The 25,626-nt window shown below is 36.5% G+C and overlaps 1 protein-coding gene across 2 annotated transcripts in view; it reads left to right on the top strand.

The window, feature by feature from the left end:
* Positions 1-25,626, top strand: part of NAV3 (neuron navigator 3) — an 893,105-nt gene that overhangs the window by 672,676 nt on the left and 194,803 nt on the right. For both annotated transcript variants that reach the window (XM_070370975.1, XM_005889180.3), the window contains 3 exons: positions 2,113-2,181; positions 5,285-5,424; positions 16,534-17,560. In XM_070370975.1, the coding sequence (XP_070227076.1) occupies positions 2,113-2,181; positions 5,285-5,424; positions 16,534-17,560 (1,236 nt within the window). The remainder of the gene's footprint in view (positions 1-2,112; positions 2,182-5,284; positions 5,425-16,533; positions 17,561-25,626) is intronic.

The raw sequence follows: 25,626 nt of genomic DNA, 5'->3' as shown, positions 1-25,626 counted from the left end.
ATATGTTAAGAACTGAATCAAATTTTTATTTGTGTTCTTCAAATAACAGCTTCACAATTGCAAGGAGAGAATAGAGCAGAAACCAAGTTTTAAAGAATGGGAGTAGGGTACACAAATATAGGCAACTTGTATTCTCTGATGTGCGTGTGCTCAGTCGTGTCCGACTCTTTGTGGCCCAGTGGACTGTAGCCCACCAGCTCCTCTATCCATGGGATTGCCCAGGCTAAAATACGGGAATGGGTTGCCATTTCCTCCTCCACAGGATCTTCCTGACCCAGGGACCAAACCTGCGTCTCCCATGTTTCCTTCTTTGGGAGGTGGATTCTTTACTTTTAAGCCACCTAAGAAACCCTATATTCTCTGATAATTAGAAAACATGCATGGGCAATAAAATCACATTGATTTTGGCCAATTAACTTCTCTCGATTTTGCTGTGGGTTTCCACTTCCATAGTAGAAATTATGATACTTTATAAATCATGGAGGAAAGTATCAGTGAGGTGGCCTCAGCTCCCTTAGGGAACGTGCATTTTTTTTATGGGCATCTGTCCTGCTAATATTTGTCTTCAATTTGAAGGTACAGGATAGAAGACATCAGGGTAAACCTTTAGGTAGTTCTCTTTTTCTCAGTTGACACATTCACAGAAGATTCTTTTTTCATGGCAGGTATTTTTACATTTAAATTTTGAGTGAATGTCCCATTCCACTGTGATGCTCTGTTGTTTCTGTTTTGTAAACTGTCCTCTGATGTTCTGGTAGTTGAGGTGTAGTTTGGCCATTGTGGCCAGCTGTTACTGTCCAGTGCTGTTGGAATACAGAATGCACCCTCTGCAAATGAGAATATATCAGGTATCCTCTTGAAAACAAGTGCTCTGAAAAGCTATCTCGATATGAGTACATATTTGTTCCTCTCTAGCCAGGCAGTTCTAAGGACCTACATGCTCCCACCACAGGCTGCCTCTGTGGAGTCAGAGTTTACTTAGGAAACATGTCACCATTTTAAGGATACCATTAATCACCATTTTGATTACATATCCTCTGCTTGGCAGCAAAGCAATTGGCTGAACAGCAGGGCTCCACACAACCCTTCTACCCTGATTCCAACACCCCCATGTTGTTCCTGTCTCCTTGGAGGCCTTGAAAACTGTGCATGTACAACTGGCTTCATGTAGAGGCACCATTCACCAGCAGTGACTCTCTACTCACACACCAACCCATGGCCATCACAGCGCATGTGAAAATGTCTGGGTCCACTGGGTCTTACTGTGTCCTCAGAACTCTAGTTTCAGAGCCATTAGGTAATTTAGAAACCAGTTCAAACTGAAGCACAGATGCTGATTTTGTTTATAAAGTATCCACTGTTCTTCAAAGCTCAGTTTCCATGATGCTCTTTGGTGTATTTTTGACCAAAGATTGTGATTTAAAAAATCATTAAGAATTGTAATTTAAGAATGCCCAGAAATTGTCCTCAGCAGTTGTTCAGTCTGTTTTTGAAGAATCTGACTCCATTTTAATCTCAAATTTTGCATAGCTTTTTCTCCGGAAAGGATTTTATTAATCACTTCCTTAAAATGTTATATCCAGGACTGGAGATCAGCAATAACTTATTAGACAGAAACCAGATATTTTAACTTTTGGTATTCAAAATGGTATTTAGGTTAAAATTTTCTAATTAGATTTCATAAAATAATGATTCTCATTTCATACTTTTTTTTATTTGAATCTTTTTTTGAGGAAGAGATCTTGCTATGGTATAAGTCAAATTTTAGCTTTCCTGAAGTTTTCACGGTCATTTACAAAAGTTGAGTTCTTTATAAGATGGAATACTACTACTTAAGAAGGCACTAATATTGTCACACAGCCATTATTTTACAGTCATTGACAACACACTTATTAAGGGGGTACACAGCATTAATTATTTCATAGTATGTTCATAATCAATGGTCATGGTGTATGTTACATTATCATAATTTTCTAATTAATTTATTCTTTATGCATGTTTATACATGTTCCAATTGCATTTCATTAACTCATAGTTTTCTTGTAAGTTTGTACTTTCTTTCCATGTTCAAGGAATCTCTTTAATTCAATTTCTCTGTTTCTCCTCATACAGTCTGGCAGCCAGATATGCAACTCAGTCTAATCACAGTGGAATTGCAACCAGTCAAAAAAAGCCTACTAGGTCAGTTAATATCTCTAATTTATTACTTATTAGTGATAATAAAGTAAATGCCCAGTGATATTTTGTCCTATCATTCTATTTTTTTTTTTTTTTCAAAAAATGACATACTTCTGGATGAAAAGGTTAGAGTAATGAATTTTTCCAAGTAGATTTCCACATGACTTCTTGAGGATGAGCTTGTTGTGTTAAATTATGAAATGGATCTTGAGTTCCTTTAATTTAGTTTTGTTACACATAGTGCTATGACTGGGCTAAAGTCTAGGTTCTAGGCTTAGAGAAAATCAAGGAAAACAATTACTTTGAAGACCCTCTTCTTTCCAGGTCACAAATTCTGGAAGTAAAACAAGATTATAATTGCTTTTTGAAATGGCCTTGCATTGATTATTGCACATTTTGAAGCAGCACTGAGACACACTGGCAGATTTTTGTGGGGCAATTAGCACCAGGTTAACCTGGGTCATTCTTTTAACACTTTAAATTTTTTCTTCTTTATGAAATATGTATTTTAAAGTCAGTGTAGTATAATAAATGACGGTGCATTATGTACTGTTTGAAAAATCAATAGTATATAAAATGTGTGAAAATTGATCTTTTTTTTAACGTTAATGATGGTACAGCTAAGTGAGGCCACAGCAAATGTGTTTTGCCCCCTGATTATCATGTAGTTATTTGTGCCATCTCACTCACTGGGAGAGTGTCTCACTGGTGGTTAACTAGTCACTACTCTAATAATGAATCATATTATGCAGTGTTTGACCACAAGGACTGCTGATGGTGCCTTGACTTGAAATATTTTCCCCTTGCCTTGGTTTTCTAACTTATGCTCATTTCCATAGTAATTAAACTGATTCTGGATAGGCAAATTGAGAGGGTATTTAATGAAAAACCAGAAGAAATGAGATAAATTAGGATATGGAAAGAACAATGACCTTCCATGTTCAGTGAGCATTTTTTTATTACTACTTCTGAGACTTATGAATGTAAAATGTATTTTAAGTACTTCTTCAATTTAATAGAACATCTCTTTTTTTTGGCTTCATTCTCATTTCTCTTTTTATTACTTTGATGAATGATCTAGAGCTCTGGCTGACTGTCAAATTAGGGTAATGAGAAGAGCAAATGGATTTTTTAATTTGTTTTAATTTGTTCTTCTGATAACTAAAGATCACTTGGCTCCATGGGTCACAGTCATGATTAAAATGCAATTTAATTGCTTTCTAGAAACATAGCAAGTTTCACTGCAATCAGGGCAAATTTTGTAACAAAATCTGTTTATATGAGTTTGGACTGAACTTTCTAAGTCTGTGCCTGACTCTACAGGACTAGTTCTCATTTTTATTATGATTGGGACATTTAGCCAAATTAATTAATTGAGTTCTTTCTACATAGTGCAATCACTGGTCTCCAAAATTCCTGGTGTCTTGGTTATTGTGCTAGACTTACAAACCCTGTAGATCCATTTGAGCAAAAGTTAAATGCTGGAGTCATTTGGGAAAGATTCTAATCTTGTGTATGACACAACCTCTAATTAGCAAAATAGCTGAAGGAACTATTAACAGCCATATGTATTTAAACTCCAAAATACAGTCAACATTTTGAAGCTATTAACTATTCCAAGATATCAACATTTCGGTTTTCAGGCTGGTGTGTGTGTTTTCCTGATGTACATTCCTTTTTGCTATACCTGTTACTATTGTAAAATATTTATAGTATACATTTAAGAGTTTGATTTCCTAAGGATCTATGGAGATAGTATGTCAGGTAGTGTAATAAGGCAAGTTAAATTTTGAATATGGTAGCAAATGATTGGGAAATTGTAATATATTGGGTACCAGTATAACATATATAAACATTCTTTTACTTTAAACCTTTTTTAAAGGATAACAGTAAAAAAAAAATAAATTGCTACCTTTATAAGTTCTACGTTTTTTGTTACTTTTCTTTTAAAATAGAATTTGTTAGAGCAGTACACAGTGACGTTCACATGGGGGCAGCAAAAGCTAGCAAAGATGCTGGCAGTGCTTAATATCGTGTTTTAAATATGTCTAGAATACAATACTAGTTCTTAATTTCTAGTTTTATGTGGACTGGTTATTATACATATGCAGTATACACTAAATAAAATATTGTAATTGCATATTTTAGGCACCATCCTTGAAATAACTGAATACTTGAAATTTTAATATGGGAAGGAACTGTTTAAACAGTGAAATAAGTGATCCAAACTGATGTTTAATTACAGTTGAAGTAAAACAACTTAAGTACATTAACTCTTGTCAAGCTTTCCCTAGTGTTAAGATAGTCTACATGTATTTCCTCTGTCCTTCATATAAAAGGAGCTGAAGCAACTATCACTGTATGTGCATTTTAAATTGTCATTCTACTAATAGATTTTTTTTTTCTTATGAGACTTGCATCTTTTTTGTCACATGGCTTGTGTGATTATTAGCCACACTTGTGGGGTAACCAGGTAAAGTCCAGGTCTTCACTTTTGGCAAGCAAGTGAAAGTTTTTATGTGAGACAGGTGGGTCCAGTCTGAACAAACTCATGACCCTGGTCTCCACACCATGTTTTAGAGTAATTAACTAGCTCAGATATTCAGTGTTTGCTCTTTGCAGTTTATTATGTAACTTTATTCTTCTTGTTATTAACGTGTAAGTTCATTTAAGATACAGCCACCTAAGATAAAAACAAATGTCCCATACATTGAAAAAACTTAACAATAATTGCAGGCAGCTGCTTAATATCCTGAGAACATAATAAAATATTATTATTTCCCTTGCTTTTCATATAATTGTTACAGCCCCTTTAATCAAAGTTGTATTCATCAGGCATGTGATGAGTGAGTTTTTTAGTTAGAATTACTTTATTTCTAATTGTCTTGCATTATTGATATACTTTGGAGGCAGATTAATCATATGAAACAAGACTTTTCTGGAGATTCTCAAATGTTGTATTTAGCAATTTGTCACTTAAACCAACAATTTTTGCTGAACTCCATAAATTATGATTTTCCCATTAACCCTTCCCTACTCAGAACCTCCTTTTCTCTATCTTTTTGTAATGTACTATAATGATGTAATTTTTCTTGTACTATTTCAGGCTTCCAGGTCCCTCTAGGGTGCCAGCTGCAGGCAACAGCAGCAAGGTCCAGGGAGCCTCCAATTTAAATAGGAGAAGTCAGAGCTTTAACAGCATTGATAAAAACAAGCCTCCAAATTATGCAAATGGAAATGAAAAAGGTACGTGTTCTCCCCTTACATCATAAAGGCACAAGTGTAACCTATGAGCCTCGTAAATTACATGCTAAATCTAGCGTGTAAGCAATGTTACAGCATTTGGAGTGGAAATGTTATCAGTGGACTTTCTTATGTTTTGTAAGTGCATCCTCTTGAAGAAAGCATCCAGCTTTCTTCAGGACCTTTCTGATCTGGAGAATATTTTAAGGAAATGTAGTGATTTATATTAAAGCAGTTAGTGATATCCCCGTGTTTAAAATCTGTTTCTCAAAGATTTCCTCCTGGATGCATGTAAATAACATTTTCTTTTGTCTTCTCATGTTTTGTGAATGTTTATTCTAAAATCATAAACCTACATAAAATGTCTTTGAATCCTTAGTTTTAGTTAACTAAATTAAGTGCCCTAAGTGTTTGGGGAAGTTGAGTTTGAAGCAATCAGAATTTAAGACATAATTATGGAAGATATTTAGTCTTTGGAAGCAGCAGGACAGATAAATATTATGACCTTAATTTTTCCTTTAAGAGACAAATTATTCAGGTTTGTTTTATTTTCTTGAAAGGGTATATGATAGAAATATCCAACCACATACTGATAAGGAAGAAAGGATACAGTTGGAAGTGTGTTAAAGGCAGATTATATATTAACTATATGATACACAGTTCTCTGTAGTGTGCGCAGCATGTATTTAAAGAGGCTCTGGCTTGATGCATATCCCTATGGATCATGCATCCAAGTGAGAGAATGTGTAATTTACATCTAAACCATAAGAAAACCAAGAACTTCTGCTGCTGGGAGCAGTGTGACCCTGTGAGGGATGAGAGCATGTTGCAAGATTTTGAGGTAGTGTTTTCTGATCAATAAAACTTCTCTTTGTAGTATTTAACTCTCCATGCAACAGGAAATTCAATAGTGACAAATATGCTTAGTGGTAGAACAGCTGGAAAGTTTAGTTTGACTAATTCAAGCAGTTTAAAAGTTTTTTGGCTCTGATTAGAACATTTCCAATTGTTTCATATGGATGATTTGATGAGACTTCTTTTACTCAGAATTGACAAGGGTAATCTATGGGTGATCTATAGGTGAATTGATAGGGGTGATCTATACACTTTACTGAAAATTTCTTACCTATTAAAACACAACTGGGCAGTCTCTAAACCCCTATAAACAGAGCAGTGTAATATCCCCAGTTCTTGAGTTAAATGGAAAAAGAAGAAAATAGTATGTATTTGGAAGTTAGGATTTTGTCTTTAAAATAGACAATAAAATCTTTGATTTGAGAACAAAGAAGAAGTATTTCTGAAGACTTATACTTCTCCTGGACAACAATTTCTTTTTTTTTTTTTTTACAATTTATTTAAAGTGTACAGTTTAATGGTGTTTATATATTCACAGAGTTAAGCAATCATCACCACAATCAATTTTAGAATATTAAAAAAACTATTTCTTATCACAAAAATATCTCCCTCATTTTGTGACTTTTCTAGGAAGTGTCAATGGCCTGTGAAATTCTAAGGGAAAGTAAACAGGCTTAGGCCATATATGCTGAGTGGAATGCTCAGGTGTCCAATTTAGCTACATGATACTACAGTCACATAATATTTTTGTAAGAAATGACTAGTAACATTGGCAAAGAAACCTAGAAATGCTTTAGATGACCTAACACTTTGATATAACAATGTACTTTTCAGTCATTTAAAAGTGAAATACTTTTTTACATTCCTGGTATCTAAAAGTAAAAATCCAAAGATAGCCAAATACTCCAATTTTTCCATAGCCATTCAGCCTCTCTAAGAAGTAGCAGTATTTACAATAACCGCAAGGTGGAGACAGATGACATACATTATGTGATTTTTGACCACAAGCAGATTTCCTTACGTTGGTCTCATGAGCAAAAGTTTTCCTGGTGAATTATAGCCATTACTTTTAATTCCAACAAAGTAAAATTCTAAAACCTTTAAAGTGGATGATCTCACACTCACAAATATTTATAATATATTAAATGTAGGCATTAAATGGTCTGAAACTGTCAATAATAAAGCTTAAATTGCATTATATAATACAGGGCTTTCCTCATAGCTCAGTTGGTACAGAATCCACCTGCAATGCAGGAGACCCTGGTTCGATTCCTGGGATGGAAAGATTCACTGGAGAAGGGATAGGCTATCCACTCCAGTATTCTTGGGTTTCCCTTGTGGCTCAGCTGGTAAAGAATCCACCTGCAATGTGGGAGACCTGGGTTTGATCTCTAGGTTGGGAAGATCCCCTGGAGAAGGGAAAGGCTACCCAGTCCAGTATTCTGGCCTGGAGAATTTGTTTTATATGTTATGTGGCATTTTCTATTAACATGGAGATGCAACTTCATGTCAGTACTTCCAATATCATTTTTAAATTAATCATTGTATCATGCTATTTTATATTGCCAAATGTGTGTGCGTGCTGTCATTTCAGTTGTGCCCAACTCTGTGCAACCCTCTGGACTGTAGCCCACCAGGAGTTTTGCCAGGCAAGAGATGGGATTCTCTAGGCAAGAGCACTGGAGTGGGTTGCCATGTCTTCCTCCAAGGAATCTTCCTAATCCAGGGATTGAACCTGTGTCTCTTAGGTCTTCTGCATTGGCAGGCAGGTTCTTTAACACTAGTGCTACCGGGGAAGCCATATGGTCAAAATATTATCTTAAACTATAGAGCAAACCAAGCAAATATAAACATCGCATATGAAACAGTTCATAATTTATCCTTTAGACTGTTCCTTGGTACATCTTTTTGGATAAGAATTATTTAACCTTTTTGACATGGAGATGTTTTGTGGTAGGATAACATCTAAAAATATTCTATCAGATAATAAGTTGATCTCTGTGACCAACTAGTTTGCATACATATCCTGGGCATGTCCAAATAAGGTTAAAGTTAAACAAGATTTTCAAAGATTACAGTATTACAATGACAGAATTCAGAAAGTACTGACTTGAGTATTCTAATTGCCTTTTCTTTTTAGTTATTAGAAAGTATAACATTTATGTTTAATAAATATTTTGCTAGAAAAAATAATCATACTATCTGTAATGTGCTCCCTGAATGCTTCTATATGAAAAATGTACTTTCTACTTAAGTCTTAAATGATGAGTTATATGAATCAATTGGGGAATCTCTAGAATTTGTAATAGATAGTAAAGACTTATTCACAATTAAAGAAATTTCACTTCTTATTTAAAAACATAATTTTGAAAGCACAGTAGCTCCTCACATGTTTGGGATGGTAAAAATAGCTTATTTGGAATTTTGTGACTTATCTAATAAAGGAAAATCAGTAGAGAATCACAAACCACACTTCAAATGATACATCTAATATCATCTTAATAATAATACAAACCAAAAAATAGTGTGCTCCTTTCACTAAATGCATTAAAATATCAGTGAACATGGCCATAGATTAATTATCACTTGCAGAGAAGGCTAAATAGAAATGTTGTTAAAATATAAAGCAATGCCATCCACCATTCTGTTGAAATGGAATGTAGTAGGGACAAATTTCACAGAACAAACAGTGAAATGAAGACAGCATTGTTTGTAGAGAAGCATTTCTTTGGGGAGTCCAAGTTTCTTCCCTTGATGACCTGCCATTCAGAAACTGACAATGAATAATATATTCTGACACTAGCATTTAGCAGTTTGCTTGTGGAGCCTATAAGACTACTCTAGACAAATGTATGCTTTAAAGAAAAATCAAATACCTATTCAGTGGAAAGCAGGGATCCTATGGGAAAAAATGCTGTGGTTCATTTGGGACATATTTTTTATGACTGAAGTAGTTTATCTTAATAATTGTTTTATAAAATTGACATGATAAATATGAAAACAGCTTAACAGTTTAGTGTTATCATGAATGTAAATATTCCTGGTTCTATTTGGAATTCACTTTCTGAATTATGATCCCTGAACACATATTACTTGACAGAGTTTCTTAGCAGAGAGATGTTTTTCTGTGTTGCTAAGAAACATGCCACAGCAGCATAGGGCGTGCTCCCGTCTCTTTATATTTCTCCCATGTGATTCTTACATGGAACTTGCACATCTCCAAAAGAGATTTGTTTTGTGTTTTCCTAGATTCTAATGAAGTAGCTTCTGGTGTGGAGGTGTTTTCTTTCACTTGCATTCAATATAGATTTGGTAGACTTGATAAGAGAATTTAGCAAAATTGCTTTTTTTTAAACTACCGGTTTAATGTAAATGTTGTATTACTCATGGTTTTTTAAAACAGTTATCTAGTTAAGTATTTTTTAAAAATTACTCTGAAATTACTATAAGACAAAAAACGAACTCTTTTTTTTTTCAATGCAATGCAAATATATTTTACTTATTATGTCCCTTTACTGGAGATTTATGTATTCTGCCATGACTTTTTGCTTTATTTCCTTAATTATTATATAAACCTATAATGATATGATAACTTCAGGTTAATCTTGGGGATTTTTATGAGGTAAAGTAATTAAGTGCATAGATCAAGTGATACGATTAAATAAACAATATGTTGTTTTCTATGTATACATGCTCACATATTGAGGTGTACACATATATACATGCTTATGCATAAATTAGGTGTTTCAAGAATCTGGCTGGTGAACTGAAGCTTCCCTAAATCTTACAGTAGTCCACAAAGCAGCACTCTCACCTTACATACGGTACAATATATACACGCAGAGAATGGACAGTGCCTCTACAATCCCTGTAACAGCATTCCAAGTTTCTGTTGAGTCATAAAACTGATGATTGAGGCATTTTGAAAACTATCATTTATGGGAAACAGTGTGGTGAGGTAAACCAGGACCAGTTGATAACAAGCCATATTTAAATCTGAATGCTCCTTTTTTTAACTTTCAAAATGTTCAAAGTATTTTGGTATATTATTATAAAATGAGAATCTAATTATTTACCATGCTAATTAGCATGACTACATTGATCAATCATTTCCTCCCTTCCATAGTGATCTGTGATGCTGAATATTTAGTAGGGACTGTGCATGTCACTGACCACAATGCCGGCTAGACAGTGAATACTTTAAAAATGGAGGTGCTGTTGTTATTTTTGGTGGTTTTTACTTTGTCATTGGGCTTCCAAGATGACTCTGGTGAAGAACCCACCTGCCAATGCAGGGTATGTGGGTTTGATCCCTGGGTTGGGAAGATCTCCTGGAGGAGGAAATGGCAACCCACTTCAGTATTCCTGCCTGAAAAATCCCATGGACAGAGGAGCCTGGCGGGGCTACAGTCCATGGGGTCGCAAAGAGTCGGACACGACTGAGTGACTGAGTACACATGCGCTTTGTCATTACTTTGTAAGTTGAAACTTGTTTGTTTGCATCTGAACAGCATAGTACTGAGTGAGGAATAAGAGATAAATAACTGAGGGTGTTCCCTGGTCTGCTTCTCAGGCTAGTGGCACTGTTGGCAGTACGTCTCTAAGCTCTGAAGCTAACCTGCCAAATTTCCCCAGAGAATCGTCTTTATCTAAACTTCCCATATGTCTGTTGTGACTGCCACATTTACCTCCGTGTAGTAATTTTAGAACAGATTGGCATTTTTCCCAGGTCATCAAAGTTAATTTTTTGCAGTATGAAATAACTAAAAATTAACTCTGTGAATTTAGGTGTTTTTTGAGCAAGAATTAAAATCTTCTTTAACATCAGCTCAGAAGGATGGTGTCAACAGGATGTCCCAGGAGATAGTATATGGCTAGCTGAATAGTATCTTGTATGATATCCTCCCCATGTATATTCTCCTCAATTTGTTGAGGAAGAAGGAACCCACACTTCAGGGAGTTATCCGATTGCCTTCACTGTTGTGACAAACGTGACTTTCTGGAGAACCGTACTGGCACAATTTCTGGGTGGGCCACGGACATATGGAAAGAAGAGAGTATCAAAATCTTCCAAATGTTGGAGTCACATAAGCCTGATTTCCAATTTTGAGTCTCTTTTCTAAATTTTACCATATGTATGATTTGGAGCAAGTTGCTTTCTCTGAGCTTCAGTTTTCTCATATATAATAGTAGAGATCATAATTATATCATAGGTTATTATGAATTTAAATGAGGCATGTCGTTAGAGCTCTCAGGGTGATACCATATATCAAAGTATCTGGGAAAAGTAAGCCGTTAGTAAATAATTGGTTATTGGTTGTAATGGAATTGGTGGTGGTGGAGAAGAAGGGGGAGGAAAAGAACAGGAGTGCAAGCACCTTTCTCTTTGGAGATCAGAGACAAGGAACAGTTATAGGCAGAGAGGGGCCCCTGCAAACACAGGCTACAAGTTTGTTGCACGAATGCCTTTAGATGTACAGAGCTGTGCTTTTCCCCATACCCAGCTAACCATTCATAGAAGCTGAGATAACAACACTCAGAAATGTATCTGAGAGACCAGGCTGCTTACTACCGAAGATGTAAATGGAACAGAGAGCAGAATGTGTGGCGGCCTCTACTCTGTCAGAGCTGAAAGGCTGTCATTTCAGTGGCTATTGTTCTGCAGCCTTTCTTGTGAGGAACCCAGAGACACTCATTATTCTAATGTTCCCTGGATGCACAGTGACCTATGAATTGTGCTCTTCATGAAACCTGAAGCACCTCATTGCGACTGTGTCTAGATGGGGGCAGACTGAGAGTTGAGCTCAGAGAAGTGTCTTCTCTGTGTAAACTCATCTGAGGACAATTGTACAGCTGTTGTATGACTGAGACTGTGGGCTGGATACAGATGTCATAATTTGGAGTCCCTCCTGTCTCATTTTAGAGTGTTATGGTGTTGAATTTCCCCTCTACTTGAACGGTGATAGCAGTCTGTCTAGCTAACATCAGCATGCTTAAAGAGCATCCTGACTCGTCCTTTTTTGACCCTCTCCTCTCATCTTCACCAAAGCTCCCAGGCAGGCACCAGAGGAATCCCCTGACTTCTTAACCTGATTGCAGAAACAGAAGATACACACTAAGTATGTGCTAAAATGATGAAATAAAAGACATTAGGAAAACCTGATAGGCTTCTTTTGTTTTTAGTGGTCCCTCACCACAAACTGCCAAGCATCTGGGGGAAGGTTGAACTGGCCAAGGTTCCAGAAGTTCACAGAGTAAACAATATTAATGCTGCATAGGTGTGGAAAGTTTAATGAATTTAGCTAATTTCAACACTATCATAATAAACAATTCTTTAAAGCTGATAATTTCAGCAGTTGCCCTGATTTCCCAATCTGTTCAAACTCTTTTACTCAAAGCATGGTCTGTACCAGCAGCATTGTCATCACGTGGAAGCTTGTTAGAAATGCAGGATCTCAGGGCCTCCTGCAGATCTGCTAAAGCACAAGTGATGGGCATTCAGTAGGATCCCCAGTGACTGAAGCACACACTGAAGTCTGAGACCCTTACATTACACACTTAGAATGTTACACATTGTACAGCAACAACAGAGCTTGGGCTCTAGAATCACACACACTAAGTCGCTTCAGTGTTGTCTGACTGGAGTGGGTTGCCATTCTCTTCTCCTGGGGAGGTCTTCTGAACACAGAAATCAAACCCATGTCTCTTATATCTCCTGCATTGGCAGGTGGGTTCTTTACCACAAGCACTACCTGGGAACTAGAATCACACATGTGGGATCAATACTAGCCACACAGTAATTCCTAACTAGTTATATTCCACTGAATGAGTTGTTTAGATCCTCAAACCCTTGGCTTATACAAGTGTGTATTAGAAATAGAAGCCCTTCCCCAAGAAAAAGATAGGCAAAGTAATTATAAAATTGTATATATATATAAAAAAAAAGCTGGTAAAAAGATAGGAACCCTTCTCATCTCATCAGGTTGTTGTGAATGCTAATGTGAGAAAATATAAAGAAACTTCAATAAAATGTTAGTAGCTAGTAGGCATTATTATGTTTGTAATAGTCATTAATAATATTTTCATTCTAGAATAAGAAATATTGCAAATAACTTTTGGGATCAATGTAAGAAAGTGAAGATAAATTCAATATGAGGCCATTATGTTCCTATAAACAATAATACAGCAGACTATGCTTTCATTTTGGGGGTACTTTGTTTCTCTCCAACTCTGAATCCCAATATGCATATTATTTAAAAGTAAATACATAGAATAAATTTTCACATAGTTTCCTGGAAAAATCCTATGTTCCTCCTGCCATGAATGTCTGTGTATCTCCCTTAGCTCATTTCTCTTGGTCTTATTTAATATTGTACAGCCCTTGGTGCCCTTCTGAACTCTTCCATTTTCTTTCCCACATCCTACTCATTTAGCACTTAGTATATGCCATTCATCTTTTGTGAATCCAATTTCTTTCCTCTGACCAGATTGTGTCTCGGGGAGTCTAGGACGTTACACAAAATAGCTACTCAGTAAAATTTAACAGCTGTTGTGCCTAGATTCATGTCCCAGAGATCGTAGGAACTAAATAGCACTGATTAATATTTCTATAGATAGTCAAAATAGAGCCATAGATGTTGACAAAAATCACTGAAATAGTAAGTTCACTCTGTGAAATTCACAGGCATGTACACAAGTCACAGAACTTGAGAAAATTCATTATATTCTTAGTTTGCAGTTGAACCTAGGTAATCAAGAAATAAAGTTCATTTGGCAATTCTATTCAAGGCGTTAGTTTGACATTGACTATCTTCTGTGTTTCCAGAGTCCAGGAACAGTGTTACTCCTTATCACTTTCAGAAACTGTAAAATTGTATTTAGCACTATATACATTTGAAAATATTATGACATAGTCATTGACAGAATTAACTTAGAACTCCAAGCTAAATTCAGTTCTCAAACGTGTCACTTACAAATTTTGTAATGTTGGCCAAGTTATTTAACCTCATTGTGCTTCAGTTTCTTCACATGCAAAATGAGGGTAATAATGAAAATTTCATGCAGTTGTTGGAAAGATTGAATTAATGAATGTCAGATACTTAGTGTCCTACACACAGAAGGTACTGTGTACATAGTATAGAACTATGCATAATATAGACCATAATATATGGTCTTTGCTTTCATGGACTGTATATATAGATGTAGTAGAAGAAACAGACAATTACAGTGAAGTTATAATGGCTATAATAAAAGAAATAAAAAACTATGGTAGGGGCTTTCCAGGTGATGCAGCGGTAAAGAAAACACCTGCCAAAGCAGGAGACTCAATAAGTGGAGGTTCGATACCTGGGCCGGGAAGATCCCCTCATGTAGAAATGGCAACCGACTCCATTCTTGCCTGGAAAATTCCATGGATAAAGGAGCCTGGCGGGCTACAGTCCATGGGGTGGCAAAGAGTTGAATACGATTGAGTGAGCACGCAAGAGTCATCACCTAACCCAGACCTGATGCTAGGGAGAACAGAGGTGAGGGTGGAAATGATGTTTTTGGTTTTTTTTGCAGAGGAAGTGAGGTGAAAGTGAGACCTGACCAATAAGTAGGAGCTGTTCTGAAGAAATGTTTGATAGGCATTTCTAACTGTAGGTAATCAGTGTACTCTATCTGCTACTGAGAATGATTCAGATTACAATGAAATGTTAACAGTTTCTGAAAGGAATCTGTAAGTGAAGTAAATCTGGAATAACCTATACTTAAAACAGATACAAGTAAAGAATTGAAATCCATTCACAGAGACTGAAGGTATTTGAGACATTGGACATTTGAATCTTGTTTGGATTTGTTTGTCTGGAATTAGTCAGATACTTCTACTGTTTATAAGAACATCTTACTGTTTGTGTATGAACCAAATGGAGCCTGACAAATATTCTAGAAATGGACACGATTACAGACTTTAAATACTGTAAAAAAAATCAATGTATTGTCCTATGCTTTCAAATTTAAATATACCATGTAAGCGTATTGGGTTATCAGTGAACTACTGCATTTTAGTGAAGCATTTTTAAACACAGAATTACACCAATTTTTATAGTTAAAATGTGGAATTGTAGGAAACATAGTGAGAATTAGAAGTCAATGTTGGTGTACCAACTCAATATAAAATAGTTGTCTATTTGTTGTTGTTTTAGTCACTAAATCATATCCGACTCTTGTGACCCCTACGGACTATATAGCCTACCAGGCTCCTATGTCCATGGGATTTTCCAGGCAAGGAGTGGATTGCTAATTCCTTCTCCAGGGGATCTTCCCAACACAGGGATCAAACCTACGGTTCCTGCTGCATCTCCTATATTGCAGGTGGATTCTTTATAGCTGAGCCACCAGTGAAGCCCATGTTTGTCTATACAGTTGTTTTTATTAATATAAACTTCACAAATCTACTATATTATTTTAGGCACATTTATTAAAAAAGAAAACCTAACTCATACAAAAATTCAATAAGCAATTTAACCTTTTTTCATGTCTCTAACTTCTTTATTAACTTTTTTATGTAAATTTTTCTTTTGAAAAATAGATAAGTATTCTATACCAATTGACTTAATTACATGTTTTTATCATGCATTTTGATACCCTTGAATAAAATATTTAAAAGTGAAAGCATTTTAATTTTATATTTATTAATATTTAATTGGTTTAATAGACTCCAATTCTGGAATATTATTAAAAGATTCTTTAGTAAACTATTTCCTTTGGACATTTCATCAAGACAACTTTGTATTAATTTGACAATATCTAGTATGTTAACAGTATCATTGTTGCCTTTTTTACATAAGTAGATAATTTAATTTTTTATCACTCCATTTCTCAGAAAAAAGGATGGAAGAGGGAGGTATTTATGGTAGATGAAACTTCAGGTAAATAACATGACCAGAATTATATGGTTCTCAAATGCTATATAGTTAAATTTATGCTGAAATATCTTAACTCCAAACTCATTTTTTTTCTTCTATATGATATTATAACATCTTTTTTTTTGGTTTAGTTAAGACTTTTAATCTAGCATTCATCAGTGTTGTAATAGTTATATAAAAATTCATATCATAATGAGATTGCTGAGTGGAAAATAAGTTAACACTAGTGCACTGTAAGTACTTATATGACAATAGGCCTTATTTTCTTATAGCCCTCAAAAAGTAGCTTGATATAAATGATCAAAAACTAATCAGCCTTTTAAAAATGTTTGTTCTTAACCATGTCCAGATTCCTCCAAAGGACCTCAACCATCTTCAGGGGTAAATGGTAACATGCAGCCTCCCGGAACTGCAGGGCAGCCCCCTGCCTCAGCCATCCCTTCCCCGAGCACCAGCAAGCCGTGGCGCAGCAAGTCCATGAATGCCAAGCACAGCGCCACCTCCACCATGCTCACCGTGAAGCAGGGAAGCCCAACCACCTCTCCCACACCGTCTGCAGACAGACTGAAGCCCCCTGCCTCAGAAGGGGTCAAAACAGCTCCCTCAGGACAGAAATCCATGCTTGAGAAATTCAAGCTGGTCAATGCCCGGACTGCTTTACGCCCTCCACAGTCGGCCAGTTCAGGACCCAGTGATGGCGTGAAGGAAGACGATGCCTTTTCTGAATCTGGTGAAATGGAAGGTTTGAACAGTGGCCTCAATAGCGGTGGCTCGACAAACAGCAGCCCCAAAGTGTCACCAAAATTAGCCCCTCCAAAAGCTGGAAGCAAAAATCTCAGCAATAAAAAGTCTTTGCTACAGCCAAAGGAAAAAGAGGAAAAGAACAGAGACAAAAGTAAAGTTTGTACTGAAAAGCTGGTCAAGGACGAGAAAGATCAGATGATGGAGATGGCTCCAAAAAAGACCTCTAAAATTGCAAGCTTAATCCCAAAGGGTAGCAAGACGACAGCAGCCAAGAAGGAAAGCTTAATCCCCTCGTCCAGTGGAATCCCAAAGCCGGGCTCAAAGGTGCCAACAGCAAAGCAGACTGTTTCACCGGGCAACTCAGCAAGCAAAGAGTCTGAAAAATTCAGGACTACCAAGGGAAGCCCTTCCCAGTCCTTCCCTAAGCCCATAACCACTGAGAAAGCAAGCACATCCAGTTGCCCCGCTCCCTTGGAAGGAAGGGAAACCAGCCATGCTTCTCTGGCGGGTTCCTCTGTTGGTTTAGTGGTGCAAGGCAGTGGGCAGAGCATGGGAAATGGTGCTGTCCAACTCCCTCAGCAGCAGCAACACAGCCACCCAAATACCGCCACTGTGGCTCCATTCATCTATAGGTAAGGTGGCCTCTCTTCTCCACAGCTTTAAACAGTGACAGGTCTGTGTACTCAGAGTGTCCTGAGGAAGGTTGCAGAGTCCTATTTCACATAGTCGTTGTGGACAATGGTTCATTCTGAAGTTAGAGGCCCAGAGTGAAAAATTCTATGAGAAAAGCTCCCGTATCCAGTCTGCTAGTCCTCTTGTCCTTCCCCTCTCCCCTTTTTCTTCCCCTCTCTACTCAAGAACTGGAGGCCTTTGAAAGTGAACCTACTCGTTGTCCAAGGCAAAATAGAACCCAGGTGCCATGACTTTTTTCTTGGGCCTCTTACTATTAGTCATTCAAAATAATTTTATTAGTCATTTAAAATAATTATTGTTTTACAGAGTTTAGGGATATTTCACCCATGGGAGAAAGTAGACCCTAATGGTTAAGGGTGCAGGTTCTAGAATCAGGCATATGTAGACTTGATACCCAGGTCTGCCACTGATCAGCTATATGCCTTTGGACAATGAATTTAACATCCTTAATCTCGTTATTTTCAAGTGTCAAAGAGGAATAGTATCTGACTTGCTGAGTTGGGAAGAATAACAGGCATAATGCATATAAGATGCTTATTGTATATTCTGGCACCTTGTACATGTTTGTTATATGTTGTTTATAAGGCATTGTTTTCCCAACATAAAATGTGTATTAACTTTCCACAGCTAGGCCTGTGTTTCTAGGTAAAAATAATGATCAATGTAATTATTATATTTATACTTTATTAACTTTTTGTTTTATTTATATTTTAGTTTTCATTTATTAAAATATATAGCACATGCTATATTTTCAAATATATATCCTACTACACAGCTCTAAAAAGAATATGTTTTGCCTATTGTTTTGTGGTTAAGTTTTAATCAGTTAGAAATGTCAGTACTGCTGTGTCACAATATTCATTCCCTGTCTTTTCAGTGAAGAGGTTACTGGAGAGGAATAATGCCTGTGATTTTGGCAGTTGTATAGTTTATCTATACAACTGGAAAAATAGGAAAAATAGGATGTAGCATTTACTACAAATAGGAAATGATCAAGATTATATTGTTTCAAATTTTATTAAATTTATTGCATACATGAGTTTTTAAGTAAAGAAAATAATTATAATGCTTTGTTTTCCCTCCCTGAAAAACCTAAGTGCTTTAAGTGATCCCCATCCCCACCCCCAACCAGGGCCTTATGTACTCATCCAAACAAATGTTTAGTTACCGAATTCAGATCTTAGCTTACCTTATTTAAGTCTGCTCTTCTGACTTATAGCAATGATCCATTTAAAACTGTTGTATTCAAATGGCACGGTGTCATGGAGCCCAAGCTCACTCTGCTCGCTGCAAGGCAGGGCAGTAAACCCAGAGACGGGTCGCTGGGTCAAGGAAAAATGACTTTAATCAGAAAGGTAGCAGACCAAGAAGATGGCAGGCTAGTGTCTCAAAAACCATCTTCCCTCAGTCGGAATTCAGACTCTTTTTATACGGGGTGGGGGGAGGGGCCCACTGCCGCGCCAGCCAATGTGTGAGCGGGATCCCTAACGGTTGCTCCCTGACAGTTGCTCTAAGGGCCACTCGCCTGGGGGAGGGGCACACTGGGCTGCAGACCAGTGGCTGAGCGGGAGCGCTCTAGGTCATGCCTGCTTCACCCCCATTACAGCGGGAGTCAGCAGATCCTTTAACTCCAGAGACCCTACCTGACCAAAAACAATTTAAGATGTTAGAATCATAATCCACATTTCAACGATATAAGAAGAAATTATAAAGTTTGAAATATGCTACACTCGCACACTTGGGGCTCTCAAGTATATTCTGTAAAAAACGTCCCTCATTTCAAATCACCACAGATGAATTTCAACAAGAAAGTATAAATCTAAGCAGAAAGGACATACCCACCAATTTAGCAAGCTTCTTTCTGTAAGTAGCAGCAGATGTTTTGGGTTGTTTGCAATAACATATCCAGTGGGTACAGATTTAGTGATTTCCATTTGAAAGTATAGCCTTTGCTAATTTAAAAGAGGAAGCAGCACACTTTAGAGGTTAAAGTGTGAATCAGCTGTGTGACTTTGCCAAATTTTCCAGCCTCTTTCAGTTTCTGTTTGCACTCTTTAAAATGAAGACTATAAACGTGAGGTAGTATAGCCAAGTAGCTAGGATTTCAGGCTGTCGAGTCTGTGTGTTCTACCATGGTTCAGAAATAGCACCTTGTATTGTTGAGATAGTGGCCCCAAGAGCCAGGGTCCCTGGGTTGAAATCTTGATGACATCATTTATTGATCATGTGACTTTGTGTAATACGTTTAAAGACGCTGGACCTCAGTTTTTATAATCTGTAAAATGGAGGTAGCAATAATAGAAGCTTCCTCATAAGGTAATTTGAAGGTTAAATGAGTTGATACTTATACAGGGCTAAGAACAGTACCTGAAAGTGAAAGTGAAGTCGCTCAGTCGTGTCCGACTCTATCAGGCTATCAGGCTTCTCAGTCCATGGGATTTTCCAGGCAAGACTGCTGGAGTGGATTGCCATTTCCTTCTCCAGGGGTTCTTCCCGACCCAGGAATCGAACCCGGGTCTCCCGCATTGCGGGCAGACGCTTTACCGTCTGAGCCAGCAGGGAAGCCCCAGAACGATTCCTACCACATTGTAAATGACCTTCCCCAGACTTCAGTTTCTAACCTGTAGAAACTGTTAAGTGTGGTTGAATATCTACCTCATTTGGTTGTTTTAAAGATTAAATTAGGACAATCTTGTGTAAAGACTTAAGCAAAGAGCCAGATTCAGAATAAATTGCTTATAAATGTCATTAATTCTGTGTTTTATTTTCAATAATTTAAAGTAATTGAAAATAAAACCATTGAATCAGAAATGTCATATCATATTCTACATATGAAGCAAAGATTGCTTGAAGTGTTTTATAAATTCAGAATAGTTTAGTAATGATAATATAAATCATCTTAGAGTAGACAGTATTCAAGCTTTGTAATGGTCAGTGAAAGTTGTAGAGTCACATCATACGGCTTTTGTGACCCCAGTGTCTTTTCAACTCTACTCCAACACCATTTACAAATTTTTTCTTGGAAGATCCCTGACAGACTTTCCTAGTGTTGCTAATCATTTGATAAGATAATAGTAATAATGTACTATTTTATAATGATGTTTGTTGAGTGCTTACTTAATGCAAGTCTCTATTACAAAATTTATATTCATTTTTTTTTCATTTAAACTGTGTCATAAACCCAGGACAAAGGGATATAACAGCATTTTACAGGGATGAAGAAGAAGCAATTTCAAGGCAGAATAATGATAATCCCTTTAAGTCACAGGGCTAGCAGGAGTTTGCCTTTGAACCCATATACTCCCGAATCTCTAGTGTGCTCTCCTTTGCTTCACAGTTCTTTCTGTACATGTAGAAATAGGAGATATTGTTACTAAGGAAATTCTGGCTGGGAAAATGTCAATAGCAGATTTGCAGATATCTCCATCAAAATTCATTTATAATGGGAAATACTTTACTGCTTTTAAGTAGAAAAAATTCAAAACACATATGTGTGTATATATATATGTATAACATGCATATGTTTGATATTTAAAGAAAATTAAGTAACCTTTATATAATGAGAAGATTGATGGGTCATGTATATGTTTCCTTGTTCTCAGTCTACTTCTAGGTCATGCTGGTTATTAATTATTCCTTTGGGGACTTTAATATTTGCTTCATAATAGTCTTTACTGCAAATTGAATGTTCAATGTCCTATAAATATAATGTTGAGTTTTAGAAGTTAATGAATTTTATATTAGACCTACTCCTGTATAGTACAAGGATATTCTATATTAAGTTCCTGTAGCTCATTTATCACTACAGTGTGATAAAAGTAGTTCTGAGTTTGGCATACCTTATCCATTTAATGTGTGGATAGCACTAAAATCAAGATGAAACTTGAAAAAGATTTTAATTCACTGTAAGAAGTTTCCAATATTTAGACCTGTATGAATGGATTAAGCTGTCTTTTTAAGTGTTAAGGTGACTACTGAAGATTCTTAAGTGATACAGTGACCAGTTTCCATAGTTTAAGTAAAAGAAAATCACCAAAGGTTTTTTTTTTTCTTCTTTTATGTACTCATTACTCATTCTGAAAATACTGTGTTATAACAGTTACAAAGAGCAAAAAAGTCTCTGCTCTGTGGGGGTTCAGTATATTGGTGATAATGATAAGAATTTAATCAAGAACTTAAAAAAAATAATTGTTCTCATGGAAATGCATACAACAAATAATGTAGAAGACTTTTCCTGACTCTTGTGTGAGGGTGGAGTCAATGTATGCATTAAAGAAAAGGTGAAAAAACAGATAAGACTTAAAAGATGAGTTAGAATTTGTCAGGTGGAAGGAAGAATGTTATGGCATCATCCAAACTTGACATTTTTACATCAAAGCATGATGGAAAAAATAACGGGCAAATTGCTAAGTAATATGCAAATGCTAGTAACCAAAACTGCTAGCAACTAGAGGTTAGAATTCATGATTACTTCATTGGGAAACTAGGAAGAAAATTTAGAATGAATCCATACTTCATTTTTCTCTTTCAAACATTCCCTCCCAACACGTCTTATTTTCAGCTAGTCCTATTGTCCTCGTTCTCTAAAACATCCCTTAGTTGTACATTTCTTTCTATTTCCACCCTCCTTCCCTTGGTCCAAGACATGGTACCACCAATTTTCACCTAGTTTCCAGTGAGTCTTCTAGCATCTCCTGTTGGCTCTTTACAGTAACATCGTTCGCACAACAGGGACTCTAATCTTCTAAAAGAATACATTTTATGTCATTTAAACTCATAAAACCGTCTGTTGGCTTTCCATTACATGTAGTAAAACCCAAGCTTCTTACCAAGCCCTACAAGTTCCTGCACAATCTGGCCTCTATCTCGCCTCTATCTAGCCCTTAAACCACAGTCCCTGCATTCCCTGCATTCCTTCTGTTCTCAGCAAACTCACTTGTCCTACTTTGGGGACTTTGTCATAGACATTCTCTCTGCATGTAAGGACTTTCTCCTGGATCAGAGCAGGTTCCTTTTCATCAGAGCTCTACTTACATGATGCTTATTAACACAGTCTATCTTCAGCTATCTAATCCGAAGGAATACTCACAATGCCTCTTGCCAGAATTGTACGCTATATTGTCCTCTTGTGTTTTGTTCATAGTTTATCACCATCCACTGTTTTTTTTTTGTTTGTTTACTTATTAACAAGTGTGAATTCAGCCACCTCCAACTATAACATACACTCATTGAAAAATAAGTCTTGTCTATTTTTATTTGATAGCATAATTGCCCAGGACAAGCCTCCCACAATAGGAACCAAATAAAAATTGAGTGAAACACCATCATCATGGCTTAGACTCACCCACTAGAGAAGAATAGAAACGCTGCCAAAAATGTACAATGGAATAAGAAAAAGTCAGAAGTCTTTTATTCCTATAAATGGTAAAGTTTAGTTGAAATATAAACAACTTTAAAATGTTTACAAAATGAAACCGTATCTACTCTTCAGGACATTCGTTCATGTATCTCCCCCACTTCTGACTCCCTGCTAAATAGCTTTACTTTATAAGGCATCAGGGTCAGAGTGAAACATCACACATCCCATATGTTATTTTCTTTCTATGGTCCACAGTGTAGTCATAACCACAAAATGAAGCAGGAAATGTTATAAAAAAAAAAAAAAACACAAAAAACAGTAGTGAACCAGATTTGGCAACTAAGATTTTGAAAAATGGAAAATTACCACTTGTTGTTGGAATCAGAAAGTAGCACTTAAGCTGGATTCTGAAAGAGAAGTGAGAGTTGGACATTTAGAGATGAGAGGGACAGAAAAGGAAATGTAAGACTAAAGGAGCCAAATATACAGGATCAACACAAGATATGTAGGTTGTTGGCAAGATCAGTTTTCCTAGAAAACAAAGATTGATTGTAGCCTGATTGTAGTAGAAACTCTTGAATGTCAAAAACTGTAGACTTTGTGTGAGTGTGTAGTCTAGCACTTGAGTGCATGGGTGGGCGGCACAATCTTAAAATGTACTTTGTCTTCTTGTGTAAGTAAATTGTTAGTGGGAGAGGTCAGGGAGGATATACCAGGCTCAGTGGCTGGATGAAGGAGACATTTACTGACTTTCAGAGTCAGCTTTGTTAAACTTGAATTAGAGGTACTGATTATAAGAGGAAAAGAAAGATAAAGAGTAAGAACATACTTAAGAAAAGCTTACTTCTCCATGTTCCTCTTCTTTCTTGGTGTCTACCCTCTATGTTACAGTCTTCAAACTTGTTTCCCTTGCCTGGAGTTCAAAACTTGTTACCGTAGCTCCTTGGGATCTTCAGAATTGTCTCCCCTCTCTCCATGTGCCATTTTTTCTTCTATTTCTTTTACTTTCATTAACTTCACAGCTATACGTTTTGTGCTTGTAAAGATACATGAATAGTGAAGTTAGTCAAGGAGGCATGAAAGACCTATACATTTTCTCTAAACCTCAGTATTTTTAACAGCACCCAATAAATTTCAAAATAGCTATTAACCGGATTCATAACTTATGAGTTTGAGGAGGTCTATGTGCTCTTTGTTATTTTCTGACCATTTGTGGTAAATGTCAAGAAAAGAGTGTTTTGGACATAGAGCAAACATCTGAAGGCAAAGAGAGAGAATCGGGGGGGAACATTTCACAAAGGAAAAAAAAAAAATAAACTCAACCTTTAGATAAGGCAAAACATTGTTAAACTGAGAGAAAAATCAATGTGCTTCTTAAACCCATTGATTAACTATTAAATATAAGCAGAAACCTTCTATACATACTTGGTTTATAAAATCAGGTTAAGAAGGTCTGAATTTAGAGGTTTCCTTTTGTTTGATATAATGTGTCTTGAACAACAACATTAGGGGTTTTGAGGAAAGATTTAGGTTGTAACAAGCTTTTGGAGATCTCAGATTTGCCTAGAAAGTGACACAGAAAATTGGCACCTGAATATACGATGTTCTGAAAGGCAAAGAATGCAAAACCTTCGTTTTGAAAATGCTTACTCATATGGTTTTAAGTTTAACTTGTTTGTTGAACCAGCATATTGAGTAGGAGGTTGTGAGTTTACAAAAATTGAAATGTGAAGCATTTAACCATCTTGCAGATAAAACTTTTGTAAGCCCTGCAGCTATTATTACAGATTACGCTGCACTTGTGGTTTTATGGGAACTGGGCATACTTGGTCATCAGCACAAACTAAAGCTTATTGAAAGCTTGCCATGCAAACTTGGCTCTGCTAAATTTGATATATATATATCTGCATAGGGTAGAGGGTAGCAGTTTAACCTCCCTCACACAGCAGTATTTTAAGCAGGAAGACAGAGCCGATGCTAGAAGAGGGTCTGTTGTGTGGAAGATGGCTATGAGTTGGCATTTCTTCAGAGAGAAGCTTGGTAAACTGCCCTTTCTATATTTAGCTTACAAGCTTCAGTGCCAGATTGCCCAACCAAACCACTACTGTTTCTTTTTCCTATATTTCATCTTTTCTTGGAAAAGTTTTTTTTTTTTTTTTTTTTACTCACAGCATGTAAGGTCTTATTTCCCCCACCAGGGATTGAACTGGAGCCACTTTCATTTGGAGCGCAAAGTCTCAACCCCTGGACTGCCAGGGAAGTCCTTGAAGGCAAGCATTTTATAGACTATTTCGTAGTGTGGGGTTGTTTGATAGTTTCTCATGATTAGACCCACAAATATACTTTTTGTCTAGAATGTCACAGAAATGATGCTGGATTTTTTTTTTTTTCTGTTTCCTTCCTTTCAGGTATCAATAATACTAATATTTCTCATTTTCAGTTCAGTTCAGTTGCTCAGTCGTGTCTGACTCTTTTCAGTGATGTTGAATTTGATCACTTGTTTGAGATATTGTTTGCTAGTTTTCTACTCTATAGTTATTTTGCTCCATTTCTATTTCACAGATATTTTTATGGGAAGATATTTGGAGACTCTATAAAAATTCTATTCCTTGATCCACTTTCACCCATAGGATTTTAGCATGCATT

Source organism: Bos mutus, chromosome 5 (genome assembly GCF_027580195.1).
Source record: "Bos mutus isolate GX-2022 chromosome 5, NWIPB_WYAK_1.1, whole genome shotgun sequence".
In the NCBI taxonomy this organism is placed as follows: Eukaryota; Metazoa; Chordata; class Mammalia; order Artiodactyla; family Bovidae; genus Bos; species Bos mutus.
Note: the sequence above shows the minus strand (reverse complement) of the source record. Positions and strands in the feature narration are given on the sequence as shown.